General features: G+C 42.8%; 2 protein-coding genes across 3 annotated transcripts in view; one reads left to right on the top strand and one right to left on the bottom strand.

Annotated features, from left to right (window-relative positions):
- Positions 1–25,632, bottom strand: part of afap1l2 (actin filament associated protein 1-like 2) — a 36,027-nt gene extending 10,395 nt beyond the window's left edge. For both annotated transcript variants that reach the window (XM_061094640.1, XM_061094641.1), the window contains exons 1-4: positions 25,421–25,632; positions 12,627–12,755; positions 8,804–8,869; positions 6,643–6,734 (exon numbers count right to left, since the gene is read on the bottom strand). In XM_061094640.1, coding sequence (XP_060950623.1) covers positions 6,643–6,734; positions 8,804–8,869; positions 12,627–12,755; positions 25,421–25,436 — 303 coding nt within the window. In that variant the 5' untranslated portion in view covers positions 25,437–25,632. The remainder of the gene's footprint in view (positions 1–6,642; positions 6,735–8,803; positions 8,870–12,626; positions 12,756–25,420) is intronic.
- Positions 4,353–5,849, top strand: LOC133027581 (kelch repeat and BTB domain-containing protein 13). The gene has a single exon (XM_061094625.1). The coding sequence runs from the start codon at positions 4,353–4,355 to the stop codon at positions 5,847–5,849; it is 1,497 nt and encodes a 498-aa protein (XP_060950608.1).

The raw sequence follows: 25,632 nt of genomic DNA, 5'->3' as shown, positions 1-25,632 counted from the left end.
ACAGACTCAGGAGCAGACTTAAGGAGCTGGGAATCAAGCTACCGACCCTCTGGTTAGTGGACGACCCTCTCTACCTCCTGAGCCACAGCCGCCAACTCAAACAACAATCAACAATGGAAGACAGAGCGGTGGTGGGAAAATTACAGATTACTTCTACCAGCGTATAATTATAAAAGGAAAAAGAAAAATGTTAAAAAACAAGAATTAAAGCCCATTTTAACTTAATTCACTGATGTTGGAGAAGTCTGACATTGTCGGATATAGTTTGTTTCTCCTCAAGTGAACTCTGTGAAACTTTTGAGTTGAATGACAAAAAGTGATTTCTTAACAATGTGTAATGTTCACCTCCCACCTCTGATCCGAACACGCTGTCTGTATTCCTTCACTTTTACTCTTATTTCCCTGAAGGATGTCGCATTCTCAGCAAGATCAGAGAAATATCAAAAAAATACAACCCTCAAGCGTAGGAGACTCATATATCATTCAAACCAAGACTTTTTTTTGGGGGGGGCTGCTCAGCTTCTCTTCAGCGTGGGGACGTTTGCCACAGAAAGCTGCTCCCTTCCTGCAAGATGACTCTGCATCACCTTTGGGAGTTCTATCGTGTCTGGTGTGTAGCAATGCTTAGACTCTACACAGGAAAAACAAATAACACTAAAGAGAAAGCTAATATATTATGAATTGTGTTTTGTGGCTACCAGCCTGTAACCAACCACAAAACATTGCTGACAAACAAATCATATTAATCTGTTTGTGTAAAACTCCCAAAGTCATGATTTCGTTGACAGCTGTTTCACTCCCAGCAAACAGGGAATCCCCAGCAATGGGAGCTCTTTTCCCACCATATCGCTTCAGCAAAGCAACACATTTCCAGTAACGCGTAGCAGATGCAGTGAGCTGTCATAATAACCGGCGTCACGTCATGCGACAAAGATTTGTTTGTGTGCGATTAGCCCGGGTGCCAGAAAGTGACGGAGAAGGTTCCACGGACAAATGTGTGGGACGGAGTTTGTTATCAATGCGATAACATCAGTTACACATTATGGATCTGTTCAAGATATTACAGAATCCAAGCATCAGCAAAAACACACATCAGAACGTAACATGGGATTTGATTCTACATCTTCAAAATTATGTAGTGACGAGATAGATAGATAGATAGATAGATAGATAGATAGATAGATAGATAGATAGATAGATAGATAGATAGATAGATAGATAGATAGATAGATAGATAGATAGATAGATAGATAGATAGATAGATAGATAGATAGATAGATAGATAGATAGATAGATAGATAGATAGATAGATAGATAGATAGATAGATAGATAGATAGATTGATAGATAGAAAGGTAGATAGATAGATAGATAGATAGATAGATAGATAGATAGATAGATAGATAGATAGATAGATAGATAGATAGATAGATAGATAGATAGATAGATAGATAGATAGATAGATAGATAGATAGATAGATAGATAGATAGATAGATAGATAGATAGATAGATAGATAGATAGATAGATAGATAGATAGATAGATAGATAGATAGATAGATTGATAGATTGATATATATATATAGAAAGATAGATAGATAGATAGATAGATAGATAGATAGATAGATAGATAGATAGATAGATAGATAGATAGATAGATAGATAGATAGATAGATAGATAGATAGAAAGATAGATAGATAGATAGATAGATAGATAGATAGATAGATAGATAGATAGATAGATAGATAGATAGATAGATAGATAGATAGATAGATAGATAGATAGATAGATAGATAGATAGATAGATAGATAGATAGATAGATAGATAGATAGATAGATAGATAGATAGATAGATAGATAGATAGATAGATAGATAGATAGATAGATAGATAGATAGATACTTTATTTATCCCGAGGGAAATTCAGGTTTATCTGTAATAATGTCCTTGATTTTGTCCACTTGTCAGATGCTTGTCACCTTTTATTTTTGGGTTCCTCAAATTTATTGACATTGAACGAGTGTAATTATCGTCTGGTCTTCTCCACAAGTGATGGTCAGATGAAGCGTGAGTTGGAAAAGAGGCTCAGCTTTGGATTTATCTGTCGATCTATGTTCCAACCCTCAACTATGGTCGCTGGCTAGTGGCTTATAGAACGAGATCTTGACAACAAGCAGATGAAATAAGCTTTCTACATTGGGTGTCCGGGCACAGCCTTAGAGATTATTTTAGGAGTTCAGACATCCGAGGGGACGGGTCTTCCTTTGGAGGTTTACTGGACATGCCCAACTGGTTGGAGACCCACACTGTTAAACCCAGAACTGTCTGGTTCCTGGAATACCTCTGGATCACCTAGGAAGAGCTGGAAGAGAGGGATGTCTGGAATACCTTACTTATAGCCGGCTGCCTCTGCGACCCCGTCTCGGAATGGCAGAAGCAGAAGTTTAGCTTTTCAACATCCTACAAAGATGAAATATAGACCAGTGAGACCCATAAATACTGCATATTCCAAGTTAGAAGTACTGGTAAAGTTCTCTTTCAAAGGCAGACTTGTTCGAGTGTCATTCCCTTTTTTCACTGGTGCCCTGTTCCCCTGTGTCATTGTTTCAGTATCTGTTCTCTTTTCAACAACAATCCCACAGAGTGGTCCAGTTTGCAGGTGACCAAAAAAACCATATCACATAATCACATGACAGTACAAACAGTGTAAACTGCTCCACGATGAAAAACACAGCGGTCTCAGCATCTGTTATTAATTAAAACAAAGGGCCAGGCATTCCAGAGCAGCAGCAGCCGCCCCCCCTCCCAGACCCACCCACCCACCCGCCCACTCTTATCTCTATCTCATTTGTCTTTCTCCTCTTCTACTCATATCCAGAAAAGCTGCCTGTTGTTTGGGCTGAGGCTGACGAGAAGGTCTTCCACATACCAGCTGCCAGGTGTTTGTCTGCGAGCCGAGTTTCTCAAGAGTTTGCTCCAACTCTGTAGAAAAGTCACCCCAGCCCCTAAACCTTTCCCTTCACATACACACACACACCCTCACCGCAGAAACACCGGGCAGAAGGAATGGATCGTGGAGTCGGAGCATTAAAAACAAAGCGAGGAGGAGGTGGTGGTGGTGGGGGTGGTGGTGGTGGTGTGGGGTGTAGGGGTGCGGTGCTTTGAGCAGAGAGTGGGAAAAAGAGCCCGAAAAAAAACGAACAGTCAGAGGAACATGGAAAATCCCTGGTTCCCATGCCAAGAATCCCGAGCAGCGAGAAACACACACACACACACACACAGGAGGGGGAGAGAGAGAGAGGGAGAGGGGGGGGGAAAGGAGTCTTGTCTCCATGACTTCAGAAGACGTTACTTTGACTTACATTCATTTCCTGGAGACATAATCTGACCCTAACCATAACTACCACTTGCATAAACCTAACCGTGGTCAAACCTTAGAGCACGTCCTCACCTCAGAGTTTAATGATTTATGTTATAGGGACCTGCTCGTCCCCATAGGGAACATAAATGCCCATAAAGTGACTGTGTAAACAGATTCAGGTCCCCGCAACATGAGTAATGACCACACACACACACACACACACACACACACAGAGGAGAATGTAGTGATAACAATAATCAGCTTTGGAAAACCAGATTCAGGAGAACTCTCTTGGCTTTTTTCTGTCTCTGCACCAATTGGAACTGGTCAGAGTTTGTAAAACAAAAAAATGGCATGAATGGAAATTGGGGAGGGAAAAAAGACAGTAAATGTCAGCTGTACGGTGGGAGGCAGGGAAACGGAAAATAAAACAATTCACATGACACACATTTTGCACATACTGTATTTATTTTTCCATTATTTTTACTGTCTTGGGAACTTGACCTTCTCTAAACTCGTCATCCTTTTGCTCCCAGAGCTTGTTCTTTCCACTATTTGTAGGTATGAATGTTTACAACTTAGATGTTTGACTATAAATACAGACGACCTTCATGTATAAAACTAAAAATAGTTCTGTAAAACATAACTGGATTTAAAGGGATAACCCACGCAAGTAAATATGAATAACTCAGCAAATACTAGCCAATCGTATTGTGGCTACGATAATCACCAGTTTGCCGGCAGCCACGTTACCACGAGCTGTGCATGTCAACAGTATTCCTTTTCCTGCCTGACGCTTGCAAGTGGCACAGCTGCTATCTATAGCACGGCTCTATTTCCAGACCATGCAGACAGGACGCAATGGAACTCGCACCAATCTTTATTTATTGTCCGGTTCAGGGGGGGAAATGGCCAATTTTCCCCGGAGTCACATGGTGTATTGTCACTTGAGAGACACCTTTCGGAGGAATAAAGGAGGCGGGTTAAGAGATCATGGAATTGCTTGATATCCGTGGTGAGAATGCGACCCTCGGCCCGGAGGACGGGGGGGACCGGGCCGGCTGGGTGAGGGTGAGGGTGGAGCAGAGCTGCTTCACCGTGGAACGCAGCTTGCTGGCGAGGTGCAGCGACTACTTCTACGCCCTGTTTCAGTCCGGGATGAGAGAAAGTCTCCAGGAGGAACTGCACCTGAAGGGAGGAGTGCATGCGAGGGGTTTCCTCATTGCACTTTCCGTCTGCAGGGGTGAGATTCCCACCCTGAGTGACCCGGACGAGCTCACAGAGACGGTGGAGTGCGCTGCGTTCCTGCAGGTTGGATGCCTGGTGCAATATCTCTGCGACATCATCGACTCGGACAACTGCCTCCTGCTTTTCTACGTCGCCTCCGTCTTCGGGGTGCCTGAGCTGCTGCACAGTGCAGCTCTTTTCCTGTGTGATGCCTCTGATGGTTTAAAGGAAGTTGCAGCGCAGACGGTTCCTGAAGAGCTTCTTCGCTACTCTCAGTCTTTGTCTCCTTCTGTTTATGTTGCTATAGGCACCCACTCTCCTTCCACGGAGCTCCTGCACGACTCCTTCAGAGTTGTTTGCTATCTCGATGAAAAAGAGGGCGAGTGGAAGCATTTAACTGACCTCCCGACTCTCTGTAGCACCTCCATGGCCGGTGTGGCGGTGCTTGACAATCGCTTGTACATCGTGGGAGGAGTTTACGGTTACGGTAAGGACACAGTAAATCGCAGCTTTTGCTACGACCCGGACTCCGGGGTGTGGACTGCTCTCCCTGGACCCCAGCAACCCAGATATGACTTCACCCTGCTGGGACTCGAGGGACGACTCTACGCCATCGGCGGCGAGTTCCAAAAACGGATCATTTCCACAGCAGAGAGTTACGACGCCGAGACGGGAGAGTGGACGTTTATACATCACGCACCGAGACCTGTAGCCTCAGCCGCCTGTGCTGTTGCAAGACGGAGGATATTTGTTTGCTTCTGGAAACCACCCGACACCACAGACATCTACGAGTATGTTCCACTGAAAGATGAATGGAAACTTGCCACCACAATGATCCGACCTCAGAGCTACGGCCACTGTATGGTAGCCCACAGGGACAATTTGTATGTGATGCGTAATGGGCCTAGTGACGACTTCCTGCGCTGCCTCATGGACTGCTACAATGTCACGACAGGCCAGTGGACAGCCCTGAGCGGACAGTACATCAACAGCAAGGGGGCGCTGTTCACTGCAATGGTAAGGGGGGACTCTGTCTTCACAGTCAAACACATGCTAACTCTTGAATACGCCATCGCCGGAGATGGATGGAAGCCCCGCAGGCAGATGAAGGGATTTCCAAAGAGCGGTTCACTGTGGACGTGTTTACTCAGGCTTCCCAAGACGGGACCAGTTACACCACAGCTGGATCCAGACGGGAAGGAAGAAGAAATGTCTTTGCCAGACACGTCTGAGGGGTTTGTGGCAGCCACACCACAACTGTGAAAATTACAGCACAACTGAGAAGCTACGCAATGTTTTTCAGGGGTTACTAAAAATACTTGTTGATGATTGTGGAGACGGCAAAGTGACACAAACATTCTTCACTTCAGTGCGTTTCACTTTCACACGCACACGCACACACATGTACACGTGCTGACACTAAAGCGTTTGTTCTGATTAGCACCAGCTGCTACTGTAGTTTATATTGGGGGAGGCCGCTGTGCATGTGTGTGAGCGGAGTTCAAAGGGACTGACGGGATGTTCTAAACCTCTTATTCCCCGTGTTTTTCCTGAAGTCACACTGGGCCAATTCAGGAGCCACCGGCCAACCACTCAACATAAAACGCAGATCTCTCACACACTCGTCCAGGTCTGTTGCCCCGTGAGTGATTAAATACCTGTTTCTGTGGGAGGATACATTTCACCTAGCCTGAAGCTTGCGACCGAGTGTACGTGGGAAATGATTTTTGTCCTGTACGGCCACGGTCTCAAGTACATTAAAAACCAGTGGAATTCTCTGGCAACATGTGATATCAATCCAGAGTCCTTTATTTTCAATACTTCAGGTGCTTAGTGATGTAAATGTTCTCTTTGTAACCAAAAACCCAAATACTGCCAATTACATTTAGAGTTGGAATTTGTCTTTGGGCTCCTTTGAGTTCAACAGTCCAACCGGGGGGAGGATTATGCTGTTACAGTTCCCACCGCAGAGGCTCAAAAAGTTACATGTGTACATTAAACCAAGTAATTTCACACGTTAATCCACTCGGGTGGAATCAGATTAGTAATGACTTACTGATCGGGGGGGTGGAAGGTCAGGGAGGCTCTTCTGTGGGACGGGAACACATTTTGCTGCTTTTCCATTGAGCAGGATATCTGGTCTGTTATCTAGATCATAAAGAAACATCGATTTTGGAGTCAGTGAGAGAATTCAGAACTGTTCCATCGTATTACCTGAAACTTTTTTGGACAAAAATTCAAGAAATGGGTCATGGTGCGAGTTTGAATTGAGTCTGTTTTTTAAAACCAGCTCTATTTTTAAATGTCCCGATGTGTCCTACACATGTCAATGCTTCCTAGTATCCCAAACACTCACTGTGAGCACAAGACCCTTCATTGTTGCAGTGACCACATAACCCAAGTCAAGCATTTGTATGGTAGCAACAACCCTATTATACAATACACACACACCACAGTACTGGGGAAAAGACACATCAAGAACATTAAAGGAGACTTTGGATAAATAATGAAAGAATTATGGTTTTCAGTGGATGTATCCTCAAGGGAAAAACTAATCACAGCAGTAGTTTCTAATATTTACGGCCCCTGAGAGATGTTGATATTGATTTTATATGTATTATAAAGACTGGAAATGAAGCAACAAAGCTATTTTGTGAACATGAAGGTACTAGATGTAAGTCATTGAACTTCAGAGGTACTGATAAGCATATTTTGTAACTTGTGGTGTCGCTTATTATTTAGTGCACTGTTAGGAGACTGGTATCAATGTTTGAATCTTGGCAGGAAGGTAAATTTTTCCCCATAGGCTGTATACAAAGATGGACTTCCTCTCGCTTTTCAGAAATAAAGCCCAAACATCCTGAATAAGAACTCTGCCGCCAGGTAGCAGCAACGTAATTTGATCGAGGAATGGAGCTGTGACAAAACATTTTTGGGGGGAAATGTATTTGACATTTATTTTGACTTTTAAGTTTTGCCCTTGTCCCATCCTCTAACAAGGAGGGGGTAGGGGTTTATGATCTATAGTACGATCAGCTGCCAGGGGGCAAGGAGAAGGTGATTTGGCTTCGCTTTCTGGGAGCTGTCATGTTGGTTTATCTTGATCTACCTCTTGGGGTGCTTCAACACCCAGGTCGAGGTTTTACATTGTCAATTTAATTTATTCTCACTATATTTCTCAGTCTCAAACATGAACGTAGCAGGAGATCATCCTTGAGCTTTCAACAGTGACAACAAGTGAAGCACAGTATGTCACGTCCAGTTATGAACCTTTACTGTGGGTCAAAGTTCTTCTGTATCATCATGACGGTGGAAAACAAGTTAAACTGAATTACAGCAAAAAGTTATGATTGCAAGTGTTACAATATCTAAAATAAATGTCTTTTTAATTAATAGTTAAAAGTGTCTTAAATGCCATGTTCTCTTGCCAGTGAACCGAGAGAGACATGTCTTGTTGTCCACCACACGATTACTGTTTAAGAAAACCTCAAACCTCACACCTGAGCCTCCACTTTCCATCAGACCATGAGAAATAAAAACCTGTGGCTTTGTCAGCGTCTGCACTGAAAATATGTGCGTCAAGTTTAGCACCCATTCAAACCACATTCTTCTTCACTGTCCAAACAAAACGGGTCCGTCTCAGATGGTGCGAGGAGCAGTTATGAAGAAACAGACAGGAAATGGTGAGCGAGAGGAGGGTCGGGGGCCGGGGGGGGCCTGCTTGTTGTTGCAGCTTATTCTCATGTCTGCTATTCACTTGAATCATGTCGAATTGAGTATGAGACACAATAACGGGTCGGACCACCTTGGACAACTTGAAAATTCCAGTTGAGGTCTTTTTCTTGTTTTATGTTCCGAGTTGTCTTTCCACATTAAACGTCTATAATAATAAAGTCCAAAGTTAAATAAAACAGAAATGCAAAATTATACAAATTTCACATTACAGTATTAATTTTCAAGCTAAATGGATGTAAGTGTATCAAATTACTTCAAAATATACTTAGTTCGAGTGTAAACAAATCATTCCCCTTGGATATTTTTTGTAGTGTGTTGAATTCTCCTTGCAAGTACAATAATGACTGAAGAAGCCATTTCACTTCTGTGTTTACTACTAAGATAATGCTTTAATATGCCCGGCCTGTGTTTTCAATAAGAAGTGTAAACTCTTTTTCTTTATAGATTTCACACTTCACAGAGGAACCATTTGAAACTCACACCTTTGTCGTCTTTGTCTTTGCCACCGACCGTCACTTTGTTCATGTAGATGTACTCTTCATCAGCACCTGCGTGGGAATAGGAAATGTGGTTAACAACTATTTTGTTCTATATTGTTGTTTTATGTTCAGTGCACCAATGACACCAAGGCAATTTCCTGTATGTGCAAACATACTTGGCAAATAAAAAGAATTCTGATTCTGATTCTGAATTCTGAATTCTGACCTTACCTCACAGTAGTTACAGCAAATGCCAACATCCGGGAAAACAATATATATAGTTGTTTAAATGGCTGCGCTGCTTTGGCACAATTCTCTGGTCCAAGAATCATTAAATCTTTAAACGTACAGTGAGGAACAGAAGAGAACTGATGTCTCTGTGGAAACCCTGGACAGGTGAGGACCCAGCTGTTGAAACATCAGTCTTTTCCCCGACTCATTAAAGTATCCTTGACTCCCAGAACCCTCTGGATTGTGGAATGGTCAGCAAGTGCACTGTTGCTTGGACTCGAGTTACAATAGGTCTCCTTAAATAATAACATACTGAGGTGGTCCCCATACTCTACACAGAGAACCAACTACAATCCCATGTAGACCAGGGGTATTTTGCTTCCAAAATAATCTACTTTATGCACCGATGGAGAAATCTGCCTCCACCTTAGTGCCAAACAAACTTTCGTCATGTTTGTCAAAAGAGCAGGATTAAAGGAGAGCTTCACCCAAACAAGTGGCCCATTGTGCAGACAGATGGGCCCATTATTGACACCCACTCTTACCGTGGACGGCATTCATCAGGCATTAGTCAGAAAACACAGATAGGGCACTGTACAACGTCCATGTTTGAAGTTTAGAATATCGTACGATGAAACAATGCAACTCCTGAACCTGATCCACGTATAGAAGCCCAAAGATATAACGCTTTTACCAAAGAGTTACAAAAAAGACCCAGGATTGGTCCAAAGGCAACCATTATTTTTATCCAATCAGATTTTCTGTTTTATAGACATCAAAATCTGAGAAATTAGTATTTAATTAAAGTGAAAGTAATAAAATGTTATAAATATAAGTATTTTTTTGTTGTTATTACATATTTATAGTTGGGGTTTCCTGTGATTGCAATAGAAGCCAAGTGAGTGGGAAATTAAGTGCTTTACATGATCAGAGGAGGCGTGTCTAATGTAAATATTTACAGGTCAGTGTTAACAATCGCATCACTTAGCAAATAAGTGGAGATGATAAAACCCTGTGTGATGCATCCGTGCTGAAGTCAGCTCAGTGAGAAATGTGCTGTGCTTGGTTTAATGTCGGGTCCTAAAATGGTGGAATGATTACAAGCTGGCAAAGGCAGAGTTGCCATAACAGTTTGAACGAATGCCTCAAGGAATGAACCGTGCACTTTTGGCAAATGAAGAATCCAGCTTCCACTGAAACCTGTTCCGGAGCTGCAGCAATGTTTTTTTTGAGGAAGGTTGTTTCACCGACTCAAATATTTCAGCTGACTAAGTTTGTATCCTGAGAGGAAATCAAACAAAACGCTAACCTTGGGTGATACTCTAGAGAAGGCCTTCCCTTTGAAATAAATATCGTGTGGTGAAATCAAACAACAGCAGAGTGAAACAATGTTTTGCCTGTACAGTGAAACCAGATTTTAGGGGCAGAGATGAAATGCTATTTATAAAGTGCTTCTCAAAGGAAGTGAGCATCCCCCAGAGGATAAATGCAGCTTCGGAAAAATGATACAGCTCGGAGCCAGAGGAGGAAGTATGCAGAGACAGGTCCAGGAGCTGAACATGGAAACGCATGACTGCTGTTGTGTGTTTAAGTGTGACTGGTAGAGAAAGAAGAAGCTAAACGTTGTCTCTTTCACTCAAATATCCTGTGGGCTGCTGTTATAACAACGCAAAAGATCTTGTACAGGTCTTTTCTGTACGATAACACCAAGCTAAGGTTTCTGAGGGATCAACAGTGACTACGTTTACATGGACATTAATTATATGACCATTGACCTTATTCAGGATAAAACATTATTTGGATTATTATGTGTTTATTACTGTGTAATGTATTTAACTCCCTATGTCTTAATTTGCGTATTGCTTATTCCAAGTTTAGATACCTTGCAGGATCTTATTCTGAGTATTGTCTTAATTGAGTTACTATATAAATATTTATGTCCATGTAAACATCTGTGTCACTCATTATCCCCAATTCATGGTAAATCCAGTAGCGGAGGCTCATCAGTGTCCGACTGGTTCCCTGTTTAACTCACTGACTCCCAGGCTCCATAAATCCCATCATCTCACCAGCAGTTGGCCCATTTTCATGTTGACCGTTAGAGCCAGTGAGTTAGAAAAATAAACGTGTCATTAGCTGTTTGACAGGATACGCTAACAATCCATGCATCCCTCGATGATGGAGCAGGAGGTTGGATTTTACCATGCTTGTAAACACAAACCTAGAACCACAATCATTCACAGAATCAAAAAATGTAATCTCACAAGGGAGGTAGAGATATCTAAGTAAATCACCGCAAAGTGGTATTAAGCAACCGAAATGGGATAAAAGCCCCCAAATGTATTAGTGAATACAAGTTTGCGAATATATAATTATTACATGGTGGTTACTGGGAGTTTTAAAATAATACCAGAGTGGGTCGTTTAATAGCTTCTCTCAGAAATTGCATTATAACTGCCAACGATGTGAGTTCATTGAATTGTGGGGGACGCAGGGTACCACCACATGTTACATAAGGCGCTGAGAGGTAAAGATTTTGGCCTTAAACCTCAACCTATGTAACTGTCATGTGATCTCACTGCAATAGAGGAAGCAAGAAAACATAGGCAGACATGGGAAGAACGTGCAAAGGTGAGAACGGCATTTAACATTTTTGTTGTGAGGCACACAGTGTTAACCGCTGCACCACTGCGCCACCCAAGTACGTGAATGTGATTAAATACACACATGTACTCGTGGAAGTTGAATTCCACAGTAACTCTCAGATATTCTGCAGCCTTCACGGGAGGTGAACGTCAACTCATAACACAGAGCAGGCAAGATTTTATCACTTCAAGGAATGAGATTGTCTTCCAATAAAAAAGAAAATCTGTTGTCCTTGAAAACTGCGGTTATATGAAAGTCTGGGGAAATCAGAAATGCCTTTGACCTTTGAACCATTTACTTCTGTTCCCAGTTTCTTTGTATTTACTAATTTGGGGCAATTGACAATATAAGTACAATGCTAGAAATTTAATTTGCTATAATAAAACATTATTGTTGACACCACCATTGTTCTTTTAAAAACACATTTACCACTCAATTCTAAACAAGAAGGACTAACTTTCTCTTCCTGGAATGTTGTTTTCCTCACATACACTTTATGACATGACCGGGTCTGTTTTCAAACTTCCCCTGCTTTACCCTGGTATTGTTTTGAGCAAGTAAATACATTAAATTTCCGACAGAATATTCACCAAAAATTAGTTTGAAGTGAGAACAAGGACTTTATCTGTGTCTTTCCTTTTATTTCTTCAGTGCCAAAGTTTAAAGAGTTGGGAGTTCAGGTTTTTTGTTTTTGTGAAGGCTGTGAGTCACTCCTCATACTTTACTGACTGGTCTGGCACACATCAGTAGAGCTCACTTGATACAGTGGATGTTTTCCAGATGATAATTCATCTTTAATAAACTAAGCCGGAGAGTTTATAGTCTAATCCACAGTTTTTTAATAAAAGAAATCTCTTTTTTTGTCGCACTGAGCAAACACTGCACATAGATGTAAAGTACCACCCACTCTTTGTTCAGCAATCTAGGCTTCTGAGTTTCCCCTCCTTACCGTTGGAGGCCCTGTAGGAGTGCAGGATGTCGGAGAGCAGGCCCTTCTGGACGGTGGCGTTCCCGCTCAGCGTCTCCTTGTCCAGGATGTGCAGGAAGCGGTGGAGCTCCATGAGGAGCTGGTCCAGCACTGGAAGCACAAGACAGACAGACAGAATTAAAAAAAAACTCTTTCAAATGCCAAATGGTTTCAAACACGTCTTGGCGTGGAAATATTAAAGAGATGGTTCACCCAAAAATTAATATTCACTCATTATCTACTCATCCGTGAAAGGCTAGACAGCCGACAATTAGTCTAAAACATGGTGTCAGTTAGTCTTTTTTGAGTCGAATATGAATGTTGGGGCTTACTGACACTTGGGTGACACCACAGGAGCTGTATGGAGTCATTATTATTGTTTTCTCTTTTCTTGACGTTTGAGGAAGTGGTCGCCATTTACTTCAATTGTATCAGATTTGGCTGTGTACCCCTGAAACCCCAAAAGTGTTTTGTGAACTCAAACTCTTCACCCGGCCCTCCATCGGCCTAGTGGTGAATAGATAATGTTAGAATGTTCATTTTGGGGTGAACTATCCCTTCAGGAGATATTAAAGCAATTGGCTTTCCCATCAGCAAGAGCAGCCATGAGCAATAAAAAAAATCCTCCTGAGGTTTCCAGAAATCTTCAGAATATTGTGCTTTAATTTACGGCTGAGGGCAGCGAGTTCAAGTCGATGATGTGTCTTTCACCCCTGCTTCAAGCCACTGGTTTGCTAGCTGTTGAATCCGCACTGTCTGGCTCCAGCGTCTTGAAGCCCCACGCCGCACGCCAACATTTAACATGGGAGAAGCTCTGCGGAGGTTTTCAGCTGGCAGCGGTCGATAAACATTCAGGCTCTATATGTCATTCCCTCTTGTCTCCCTTGCGTTGGCTATTGACAGCTGTAGGTCTTATTTCGAGGTTGTTTTGGGAGCCGTGTGAGTTTAGCGAAAGGTCAAGTCCAGCGGTGGGAGGAGCCCGGGCCCCGAGTCGGCGGGGCCAGCGTGTCTGGGTGCGTCCCACACACATCCTTCAGGGGTCAGGGCTGAGCTCACAGCCTTCTCCGCTGTGTGGGGAGCTCTTTGTGTTTCCCTGCGCTCTCGCTCGGCCTCATGAATGGGCCCCTTGCTACAGTGGGGCCTCAGTGTGTGAGCGCTTCAGCAGAAGATGAGACACAAGGGAAGTGAAGAAGAAAGACTTTATAAAGGGAAAGGTGGGGCAAACAGTGGTGGTGTGTAGAATCCCCCCAGAACGTGTGATGTATGCTTTCTCACAGGTTTGTCTAAATGTGTCAGATGTACCACAGCCACGTTAAAAATAGATTTAACAGCAGTTACATTCAAGAAGTGACCTTCAAGCTCAATTACCTTCTAAATTAAATTTCCTTCAATCAGCTAGGTATGAGTAGCATCCCTATACAGAGTAGTTTGGCTATTTTGATTAACTTAACTAAACCCTAAGCCAATCCACGCTTAAGTATTTTACTCTCAGAAGTCTGACATTTTGAAAAAGCCAACTCTTAATTGCTTGCTGCAGTCAATACGAAGCCAGGAGCCAAGAAGATGTTATCTTAGCTTAGCATAACGACTGGGAATGGAGGGAAACAGCTAGCCTGGCACTGTCCAATGGAAACAGTCAAACCCCTCTAAAGGTCAGTAGGTAACATGTCAAGCAGGAAAGTCGGGCATGTTGTGTGTCCCAAGCTTGAAACTGGGATTGTTGTCGTTATAAGGTGAAGTATAAATTTTGACTTTCCCATCAGCCATTTAATTGTAAAAAAACGTTTTGAATTTAAACTCACTTTTTTAGAAAAAAAAATAAAGGCACAATTTAAGTGTGAAAATCCTCTGACTCTAGATCAAATAAAATCCTCTGAACTATAACAGCTACTTGTTCCTCTCCGTCTGAACTCTATCAAACCTGTCAGATTGCTGTTCTAGTGGCTCCTTCCGGCTCAAACTCATCGCTACGATCCAAGACTTAGAGGGAATTCTGTTCCTGCCCTCCCACACACTCCCACACTTTAAAAGTTCCGAGCAAAGGGGGAAATCTTTCTGCAACGTAAGGCGTCAGGCCCCGGTAAGCTTTGCCTTTAGGAGACGCTGAGAGGCTTTTCCTCGAGGTAAAGCAAACTTTTCTTTAATGACTCCTACTCGTGCTGAGTCAACTCCTGCTGACGAGGACCTACACCATGGAAAACATAAACACACACACACACACACACACACACACACACACACACACACACACACACACACACACACACACACACACACCCACACATAGGGGATGTTAAGTAATTAAAACAAGCTTAGACAATGCTAAAGACTCAGAAGAGTTCTCTCCTCTTTGTGTTGAGATTGTCACGATTAAAACCACACACATTGACTTTCATTACATTTCTAATTGTTGTTTAGCTGCTAATGTTTTGGGCCGCTCGGGACGAATCTAAACATTTCCCCCCCAGCTTCTCCTCCGTGTGTGTTTGCAGAGGTTGACTCAGATGGCCTTTCGGATTGGGGGACCCTGGGAAACTTGGTCAGCTGACAGGACAGGGAGGTCTGGAGCGGGCCGGTCTCTGCGGGCTCCGGGGTTGGCCGGACGCCCGCTGCACATCCAGTGAGCGGCCGCAGCCTCCGCAGCATAAACAATCCCCTTCAGTAGAGCGGCCAAGAGGAATCCGAGAGGCCGTCAGCCAGCCAGGTTACTACTTTCTAACTGTTGTAATTGAAATCTAAAAGCCAGGTAAGAAATACAATCAAGAGTCCACTGGCTTTGATTGAATAACAAGTTGAGATTTGAACAAAAGCCAACATCACGCACAAGGGATATTTCTCTTCCTCATGCCGGAGGTTGCACTTCCTGGTTTGATCCATTACCAAGGAAAACAACTACCCTGTTGTTTGCTATACACACATGCTATTTTTCACATAGTGCTTTGATAAGATAGCTGATCTAGATAGCAGATTTAAATGTATTTACACTGCCTGGGGTTAGAATAAAAGAATAAAAGCGTGAGGGATTTGTTTAAAGCCTGTCTGGCTGTTTGACCGCTCGTATTGGACCACGGCTGTAACATGGTGGTTTAGGTTTTAGTGGAATTTAGCCACAAGGATCATGGCAGAGATTATATGAAACAGTTTTTCCTGCTTCACCAAGTGTGTAAACAGTGCCAACCTGCAGAGTAAACCTCCGTATCTGCTCACCTTGTGTGACCCAGGCTGCGGTCGATGGAGAGAGGCTCATTCTTTCAAATTGACGACAGTCCTTTTTATTAGCGCCTAAAAAAATAACTGCTTATTTTCTGTCTGTCCGATGAGAAGCAAGATGATAGCAAGGTCTTATTAAAAACTGTTTTAGATAGATAGATAGATAGATAGATAGATAGATAGATAGATAGATAGATAGATAGATAGATAGATAGATAGATAGATAGATAGATAGATAGATAGATAGATAGATAGATAGATAGATAGATAGATAGATAGATAGATAGATAGATAGATAGATAGATAGATAGATAGATAGATAGATAGATAGATAGATAGAGGACTTTATTCATCCCCAAAGGGAAATTAAGTTGTCATAGCAGCCGGTATATTTGAATACAATAAAATACAATACAATAGAATAAAATAAAAAATATTGAGGTAGAAAGAATAAAAAACAGAAACACAAGATAAATAGGTAGATAAGGTGCAGTGGCAAGATGATGGTAATAGTACTGATGATATGATGGTAATGTTATTGTTAGACAGTATATAAAAATAGTACAGTATATATAGCAGTATATAGTAATAATGGCAGCAACAGTAAATATAATAGTAATAGTAATATAATGATAAGAATTATAACATGTACACATGTATAAATATGTGTATATAGACTTATGTATACAAAGAATATACAGAGAGTATGATACAATATATGATATATAGTAGAGGTATGAATATAAGTATTTGACTATAGAATAGGTAATATAATATACTATGAGTGTAAGAATATGTAGACAGAGTGTGCAAAAGACAATATTATTGTATAAAATGATATATAATATCAATATGGTTTATATGAACACAAATCACATATGATGTCAAGTAACATCAATTAAAACGAAAACAGATGGAAAGGGAAGCTCTGAATTCTCCTCGTCTCCTCCTCGACACTTTCTGGATATTTTACTCGGGGACTCGGAGGAAAAGTTCAGGAAAATATCTGGTGGAGCACCTGACTCCGAAATTTGCATTCTCACATACTATGAAAAATGTCAGGATAGGGTTTGTACTTTCGGAGCATTCAGTGAGGAGAAGGAATTCAACTTGAGTCCTTCCCTCCCTTCTTCGAGTTAAATCTGAACAAATCTTCGGCGGAACAAGGGGGTCTTGTCAGGATCCTGGCAGCAGCGTTTCCTGCTCCGAGAGACTTGAGGTTCTGCATCACCACTGACAGGCCGACCTCTGAGAGGAGACGAGCCCTGCAGGCATTTCGTCTTATCAAACTAACGAGGCAGACGTGGCCTCTCGTCACGGTCAGATTGCGTCCAGGTTAAATGCGGTTGCTGGGACACTGCTGCTGCTTGGTGGGATCGGTCTTTAAACTGCTCTGGGTGAATCTAATCTGAAATGGAAGTTACTGGAAGCCCCGAAATAGAGACAAGAAGCTAAATAAAAGACCAAGTATGAGACTTAAGAGCATTTAAAGGCCATTGGGACACCACAAACCACAACGGCAGCTTCAGCGTGCCTTGTCAGAAGCTTTCAAAGAAGGATATGACAGCTTTCCTGCCTTTTCTCGGTATATGGTGGTAAAACCCAGACGCTTCTCTTGTACTCGGTTGAGTTTTGAACTGATACCCTGGGACTGTCACTGTGAGAAATGTCGCATATTTTGTAAATTCACCATCAAGTTGTCACCAACGTCCTCTCAACGGCAGAAACAGCCGCAAGTCTTTGTGAATTTATCGTCCCTCGCTATTTTACTGGTCCTCACATGTGAATTAAACTTTCATGTGTTGATCGTCTCCTCGGTGCTTCGCCCCCTTCCACATCCGTTCCGACTTTCAAAACAGCTCCTCAAATCCCGACTTATCAATTCACGCTCCAGGACATATCAAGTTTTTTCACTGATGCAATATTTCTGATGCTTTTTAAGCACTTTTATAGCTTTGATCAGTGTTGGAGGAGAAAAAAGTCAAAAGGGTGGAGGGTTAAAGAAAACAAAAACGCAAGATGAAATGTGAAATTTTAGCCTAATATTGCTTCCATCCGATGATGCAATAAAGGCGGCTGAAATGTAAGCTGGCCGTCTTGCTTGTTCAGCTGGGAGCTGCTGGTTGAGGTCTGTTCGGGACACTTCCTCTACCCTCTGAATCACAGTCATATTTTGGGATGTGGTGCAGATGTCGAAAATAGTCACAGATGTGCTCACAAGGTTTTCTTCACGGCCAGTGAGTGAATGCTGCACTTGTTGAGCTTTTATATAATGGCATCTGTCAGGCGGTCTGGTATATCTACACAAACGTAATTTCTTCTGTGCTCCTGTGCATACGTCCACTCATACTTTCATTCAAAGTCCTCATGAAGTCATTCTCCAGGTCCTGATCACGGTGGAGGCAGAAAGCTTGGCTGCAGGGGAAGAGCATCACGGATACAGATGTGTCCAGAAAACTTCTCTTGACTAACTCTGTGACCCGGAAACTACTTTTCAGACTTTTACTGCCAATCTACTTGTGTTGATGACGTTTCTAACAAAACTAAAAGAAGCTAAAATTATTTTAAATTATCAGGATGAAACGTACAAGACGAAGATAATCAGCTTGAAAGACATTGAGATTCGTGAGCTTTTGATGATAAGAGGCCGGTGTTGATGTGCTGAAGAAGAATTTATACATGATGTCCTTCCTCCTATTCCTCTACTCAGGTCTCACCCCTCACCTGGATGTACCTGACATCTTCCTGTTGTTGCCAACACGTCTGACCTGGTCATCCTCCAGATGCATTATTTATTTGTGAATAACGAACCAGTAAGCATCATATCTCCACACTGTGTTCTTGTTTTACATGATTGAGTAATAACAGGACCTAAAATCAGCCTTAACTGTCTCGGTCAGATGAAAAACCATCTTCTCCTGTGCTTGAAGCGAGTATTCTGTAAACTATCCCCATTACTCCGGATAAAGATTAATTGGCAGTGTGATATAAGCTATGTGACTCCCTCTGGAAACTAAATGAACTGGCAAATGGACTGAATTTATTGTATTTGGTGCTTTTCAAGTCTGAGCGACCATTCAAAGGTGCTTTACACCCACTCGCCCATTCACACAGCGCTGCTATATGCTGCGCTTTTCGATTCACATTCTCTCCACACATTCACTGGGACATTCACTTTCAATGTGAATGCTTCAAGTACACTTTGGCACACAGACTGAAGAAGCTGACTGGGATCCAACCACTCTTGTTCATGCTAGTGGACGACCCACTGTACCCCCTGAGCCACTTGCAGCAGTTTGAGGTGGATTGTTATTTAGTTTTGCAAACACACTTGACATCTCTACCAATTGTATAGTTGGGGTTGGTAAATACTATGTGAGATTTTTGTAAATGAGTAAATTAACTTATATAATTAATTTTAAAAGAAAAACAGTGATTGTTAGATGAACTAAAGTCAAATGATACCTGTAGCTGAGACTATTTTTATCGTGTGACTGACACAGAGACAACTACACTTAAAGGGAAGTGCTGGCAATAAGGAGAATTGGAACCAGTGACCAACAGCACGAGAATGAAAGGTTTGGATTCCTGCGTCACAGATTCAAGGTGCTTCTGCTTCAGGAGACCGTTAAAAAAAACTGACCACACCAAACTTTCAGGGGGAAAAACCCACTAATGACACGTAGCATCAGTTCCAACGTTCACAGCACGAGGAAGGAGCCATTTATGATTGGTTTGTTCCAGTCTGGCCCTGCTCTGGTGAGAGTAGCTGATAAGTGGCTGATGGCAGCGCCTGAATAACGAGTCAGGCATCAGCTTGATTGGTGTTTGTGCTGTATTGGCAGGCGCTTGTTGTCTGTCCCCCTGCAGCATGCTGCGGGTTCAGCGGTGGGCCAGCGGCCGAGCGGCCATGCATGGATTAATCCAAGCTGTGTTTTGGTGTTATTGCCATAGAAACCTGACCAGAAAATGTTGAGTTGATGACTTCAGAAGAAGGGTCCGCCTGTGTCTGATAGCAGCACTGGAGGAACTCTGGTGGTGACACAAGTTGGAAGAATAGGAAGAAAGCAAGATAAGAAATTGAACATTTAAGAGTAAATGAGTAAGTCAAAAAATACTGCAAATACGTAAAAGGCAAGTCTTCTTTATAGTGTTTATCTGTTGGAAGCAAATTAAAGCTCATATCTTGTAGCAGTGAGATTAACATGTCTTTTCTGATAACAAAGCAGATAATGGGGATTCTGAATCCTCATCATAATCTGCTGGTTTTAAAACCACAGCAGCTCATTGTAGTATTTTTAAAAATGTCTTCAAACAGAGAACAGGAACCAATCACTGAGAACAGTGGGTTGGGTTGAAATGAAAATCTACAGACTTGTCATAATGAACTACTGTAATGTAGTGCTATGATTGGCAGATTAAAAGAAATACAAAAATAAGCTTGAGGCGTGCTGCCATGGCACGATTAAATATTAAGAAAGTTGGAGCAATAATTAGTCATTATAAGGGAGAAACTGTGAAAGGAAACATGAGAATCAATGTCATATGAGGGAAGAGATAAAAGAAAATGAAGGAAAAGGAATAGAGAGAGTTTGATGGCTGAGTTACAGTGAATGTTAAAACACTAGCACTAGTCTAATTGTGTGATTTATCCAAAAACGCTGAGCCACCTTAGGGTTTAAACTACTACAATGGCACAAATACTGTAGTTCACTACTCTCAAGTTTCTCCTTTTTCATCATCCCTCTGCCGAGACAATTGATTCTTGCCTTTATTCGTCTCACGCTTCATCTTTCCCGAACCCCTTTTTCTTTTTTCCCCCTGTCTTTCTTTAGATCTGTGCTGCGTCAGTTACACTGAGTATTACAGCGAAGCCCTTGGAGAAATCCGGCAGATTTTTTGTAAAGTCTCAACATGCTAATGGGCTCTAAAATCCCAGTAAATCTTCGCAACTTTGTCTTGATTAGGATGCAGCGCATGTTACTGTAGTCCCTGCAGTGCAGACTAAAGCTGGAGGTTTAACACTCTGGCTTAGAGGCAGGAAGCGTGTGTTTGTGTGTGTTTGTGTGTGTGTGTGTGTGTGTGTGTGTGTGTGTGTGTGTGTGTGTGTGTGTGTGCGCACCAAGGTCAGAGATGAAGGAAGTGAGAAAAGGAGCTATGTCTGACTGTTGGTCCACAAAAAGACTTTCACAAATCTGATAGAGATTCCTTATTGACAGCGTCGTCAAACTTCGATGTCTGATATTAATGTGGTTCAGTGATATTTTCATCCTTCTCTATTAACTTTTTGTTTTCAACCACTAACACAATTTGTGTGACAGTTTTAAATGCACTGGAATGTTAACAGTGATGAGGGAAAGCACTAGATGAGAGTTACCGGACAAAGCTTTTCTTCATGATGTCAAACTGTGACACAAATGGAAAGTGAAAGTTTAACGTATCATCTCTTAAAGCTGCTCTGATCAGTTTTTCTATATTAAGATTGATGAACCCACATTTTCTTTATCCAAACTACACACTTTCCCTCAGTTATCAGTTTTTGAGGCTCGTTATTGTTTTGATTTGACCGTATATCAAGATGGACGCCGCATCTTCACTTCCTCCCACAGTACTAAAATCAGGCCAAAATATGCCAAATAGAGGTGCTGCCATCTTGGCAACGGTTAACCCGTACTGCAAGCAGACACCAGGGGGCGATCAAGATGTTTAGGTTTCACTTTAGGGAAGCTGTCATTCCAACTTTATATACTGTCAATACAATATGTCGATGTTATGTTTACAACTTTTTGAGCTGCCCCCAAGTTGCTAAAGAAACGAGTAGGATGCAGGTTTACAGATATTTTTACACCCGAAAAAAAGTTTATATCCAAATAAGTAAACTCTGTAAGTTACCAAACTTCCTATCTACCTGCTTTGCCAAGGAAATGACAGCAGCATTGTGACTCCACACCCGTCGTCCCCAAACACACAACTTTTTCTCTCAAACACACACAGAGAAGAAGAAGCTGTCAGCCTCGGGCCAGGAGGCAGAGGAGGCTCAGTGTGGTTCCACCTTGCCTTCATCTCTCCTTCAATCCGCCTCTCCTGACTTCCCCCAAAAAACATTTCCTCTCTCAACAGGACTCCACCGACAGTCAAAGACATCGGCCCGTCCTCCAGGTACTCGGAGGTGTGTGAGGTGCATACATCACTCTCTGGATTAACTATCAGCGATTCGTGGTTAAAATGAAGCTTTACAAGGCACCGCGGAGTCGGCGTGATGAGAAAGAGAGCGACAGACAAGAAGCAGCTGCTGACAAATGAAAACTAACTAGAAACGCCGCCTCAGAGTCACCCACATGAAAGCCTCTGTGCCTAGTTATTAACCACAGATAAGTGGCTGCAGGGAGAGTGATTGCTCGAGAGTGTGCATATGTGCACAATTACACGTGTACAAGCTCCTGATCTCTTGTTCTCAGCACCTATTCCTTTCTGGTACCTGCTGAGAAGAAAAGGAAAAAACACACACACAATACAGGTCTGATCCAGAACTTCTGCATCCAATAAACAAAGCAGCGTTTGATGTGTTGAAAAGGAACCAGAGCAAAACCCAGAGGGCGAAAAATGGCCAAACTCGCACTGAGCCCCCCCCCCCACCCACCCTCCCCACTGCCACAGAGCAGGAAGACTGTCTTTCTTTTCATCATTTTTATAGCCCGGTCGAGCTTCCTGAATTACCCGCACTCCACTCGCTCCCCGTTGGCAAGCAAAGCCCGAGACACACACACACACACACACAGGAGCGGACCGGCAGACCCCATGCCAGCCCTGGTGGGCTACATCTGAGCCTGCCTCTGCTGGGCTTACGGGAGGTGAAACCCACTAAACCCACTGACTCCATCACCTTGTCATCCTGCCACAGAGGAGTCCCTATAAAACTCAACTGATACCGGGGGCACACGGATGAGTTAAAGAACACGCATAAACACATTAAAGGAGAAAAATTGCGATATCTTCCGCCATTCATCCGACCCCGACGACTTTTACACTGTACAGTAGCTGCTTGTGTCTCCGCTGAATGATCCACTCATTCCAAAAAACGTCCGTCAACACGCTGGTCGGACGTCTGTCGGCCTTCATTTGTCTTGCATTATGTTTTTGCCAGTGACCACAGAATCGGAGCATTGTTGGAGGAGGCGGCCGACGCTGGAGGCAAGAAGAGGAGCCACCATCACAGATGCCTTTGCTTTACTGGGTGAAGCACAGCTGCAGAGAGAGGGAGGCCAGCACAGTAAACCCAACATGGACTAACCCAGAAACTTATGGGCTTTACAGTAGAATAACATGGAAAGAAAAACAAGTGTTCGACAAGGAAAGGAAGATGATAACTACTGGAGAGTATCATGCAAAAGCCACAGGATTATTCAACATTTAGGCTGAAGCATTAGCATGTGGACTGTGATTGGAGGACCCAATACAAAGTGACCAGTGGGTCAACAACTGCATGAAAGGTTCTCTGATCGTCACTTGTCCGAGCCGCTCAGTTACTGCAGTGATACTCAAAAAAATGTCAGATCACGGCCCAAACAAAGGTCACCACTCAAACTAAACCCAGCTTCAGGCGGTTTCACTCATTTGATCCTCGTCTCTGGCAGAAGGTGTGAGATCAGTGACTGGAGAAGCGGAGGAGTTTCTCTGGAATGAAACCTGCATGAGCTCAGGTCGGAGGAGCACAGAGGCAGATCCAGAATACCAAACAATGCCTTTCCTTGTCACTGTGGCCGCGCTGAAGTTTCCCAGGTTTCCCTTTAGCGCACCCCCCCTCCGCTCACTGCCTGTGGCTGTCAGTATCTAATTCAGTGTCCTGGTGCTGCTGCATTAAGCTGCCAAAAGAGTGAACCACAGCCCATATCTCAGCCCAGCTCACACCAGCTCCGTCTCTGTGATGAAAGTTTCATCACACAATCTGCCCTCAGCCGTCTTCTCTCTAATGACGTGCTCACTGCTCAGGATGTCATCGGTTTCTGGTTGAGGCTTGTCGATGATAGGAGGAGACATCTCAATGTTATGTTTCATGTTTCCAGAGATATTGTGCATGAATAGGATTGCAGTTAGGGATTAAATGATAACTGGTTTCACAATTTACCACAGAAGAATTCCCAGACAGATAGTTGTACCATCTCAATCTTTAAATAACGTAATCACCATGTTTATTTGGTCCATATTGTCGTCATTATCACTTTTTTAAAACAATATAGCGATAACACTGATAACTGTGATCATTTTGGTCACTATAACCATGATGCAACGTTTTAACACCATTTCCTCTCTAGTTGCAGTTAATTATTAGTTTCATTATCGATTGATTTATAATCAGAGTTTCTCAGAACAACTTCAAATCACTTGTTTTGTCCAACCAACAGGATTTACAGGAATATTATACAAGGATATGATAGATATGTTTTTTCAGGGAAAGAGCCTCGGTTAAATAAATCAGTTCTCAAAATGTGTGTCTGGTCAATTGTTGCAGTGACCCATTCCCTCACAGAGAGCACTTCTGTGTCTGGCGTGCTCGCACCACTGACTGTTGACCCAGTCCGACCGTGGGAGTAAACAGACGAGCCTTTCCAGTCAGCCAGAGAAAGGGAATGTTTGCATCAAGATTGGAGTCTCAACTTTGACTGTCGGCATTGTTTTCAACCCGCATGTTGCTTCACCTAGCCTGTAAAAACTGGGGTGGGGTGCATGGCTGAGAGCAAATAAAGAGCTGAGACCTGATTGCCCACAGTCACGTTTCTCCCATCAGCACTGAGCTCCAAAGATAACTCTCCCCCCAAAATGTTTTCTTTGACAGCTCAGACGGCGAGGTGCGTAAATCCCAACACCCAATCATTCTGCTGACTAATTTCAACATTTGGACTCAAGCGCTTTTGTCCACGCGCCAAGCCGGAAGTATTAAACGGCCTTGTTCATCCCTCATGGACAAATAACCACAGGAATTCGAGGAATGCTCTGAGAACAATGTTGCTGCTATTGGAAATCATCAGTGGCCGCAGTGTAAACTGCTTTACAGCAAGAGGAAGAGGCCGGTTGGATGAGGACAAACATCTCATCTGCTTGATGGAAGTGAGGTGCATTCAAGTAGTTTCGGTTTGAGTGGGAGGAGTCACAGGCAGCTTCCTCTGACAGGACTGTCTGGCTAACAAGGCTCTATAGGGCTTCTTAATAATCAATATCAAGAGCATGTAACCAAACTTTAGAGCCATTACATGTAAAATACTGTTTCCTGACAGCACAAATCACAAAAATAGAATTATTTGACCATGTAGAAGTATTTTAATGCTTTAGTGGTGGTGTCCCCAAAACAAGAACTCCAAACATCTGGCAGCTGGCAACATGAGAAATAAGTCAAATGCATCCAATAATATTAAATGTCCTTTGATGACCCGTATGTCATCTGGACATAGCAGGATTTAGGCGCATTTTTAACCAGAATATCATTGTGTAAGTGTAAAGCAGTCGTTTTCCACAGTCGGTTGATGCATTGACTTACAAGTTAAAAACAAAAACACAAATCCTCCTCTTACCTTTGTGCTTCTCCATTCGCTCGCAGCGTGGGACAGTCACAGTTTTCACCTTCCAGTCCCTCGCTCTCCTCCGCGCATAAAACCCTCCGCACAACCTCCCCCTCCAAAATAAAATAAAAAGTTTAAATAAAGTTTCTGGGTGCAGGCAACTGGTGCGGATTGCAGCTCCCGTTTCCTCCAGCAGCAGCAGCAGCAGTTCAGTGAGTGGACTG

This window comes from Limanda limanda, chromosome 21 (assembly GCF_963576545.1).
Source record: "Limanda limanda chromosome 21, fLimLim1.1, whole genome shotgun sequence".
NCBI lineage: Eukaryota > Metazoa > Chordata > Actinopteri > Pleuronectiformes > Pleuronectidae > Limanda > Limanda limanda.
This window is presented reverse-complemented; position numbering and strand designations above follow the sequence as displayed.

Coding starts and splice junctions, on each gene's coding strand:
- LOC133027581 (XM_061094625.1), top strand. CDS start 4,353: ATGGAATTGCTTGATATCCGTGGTGAGAATGCGACCCTCGGCCCGGAG.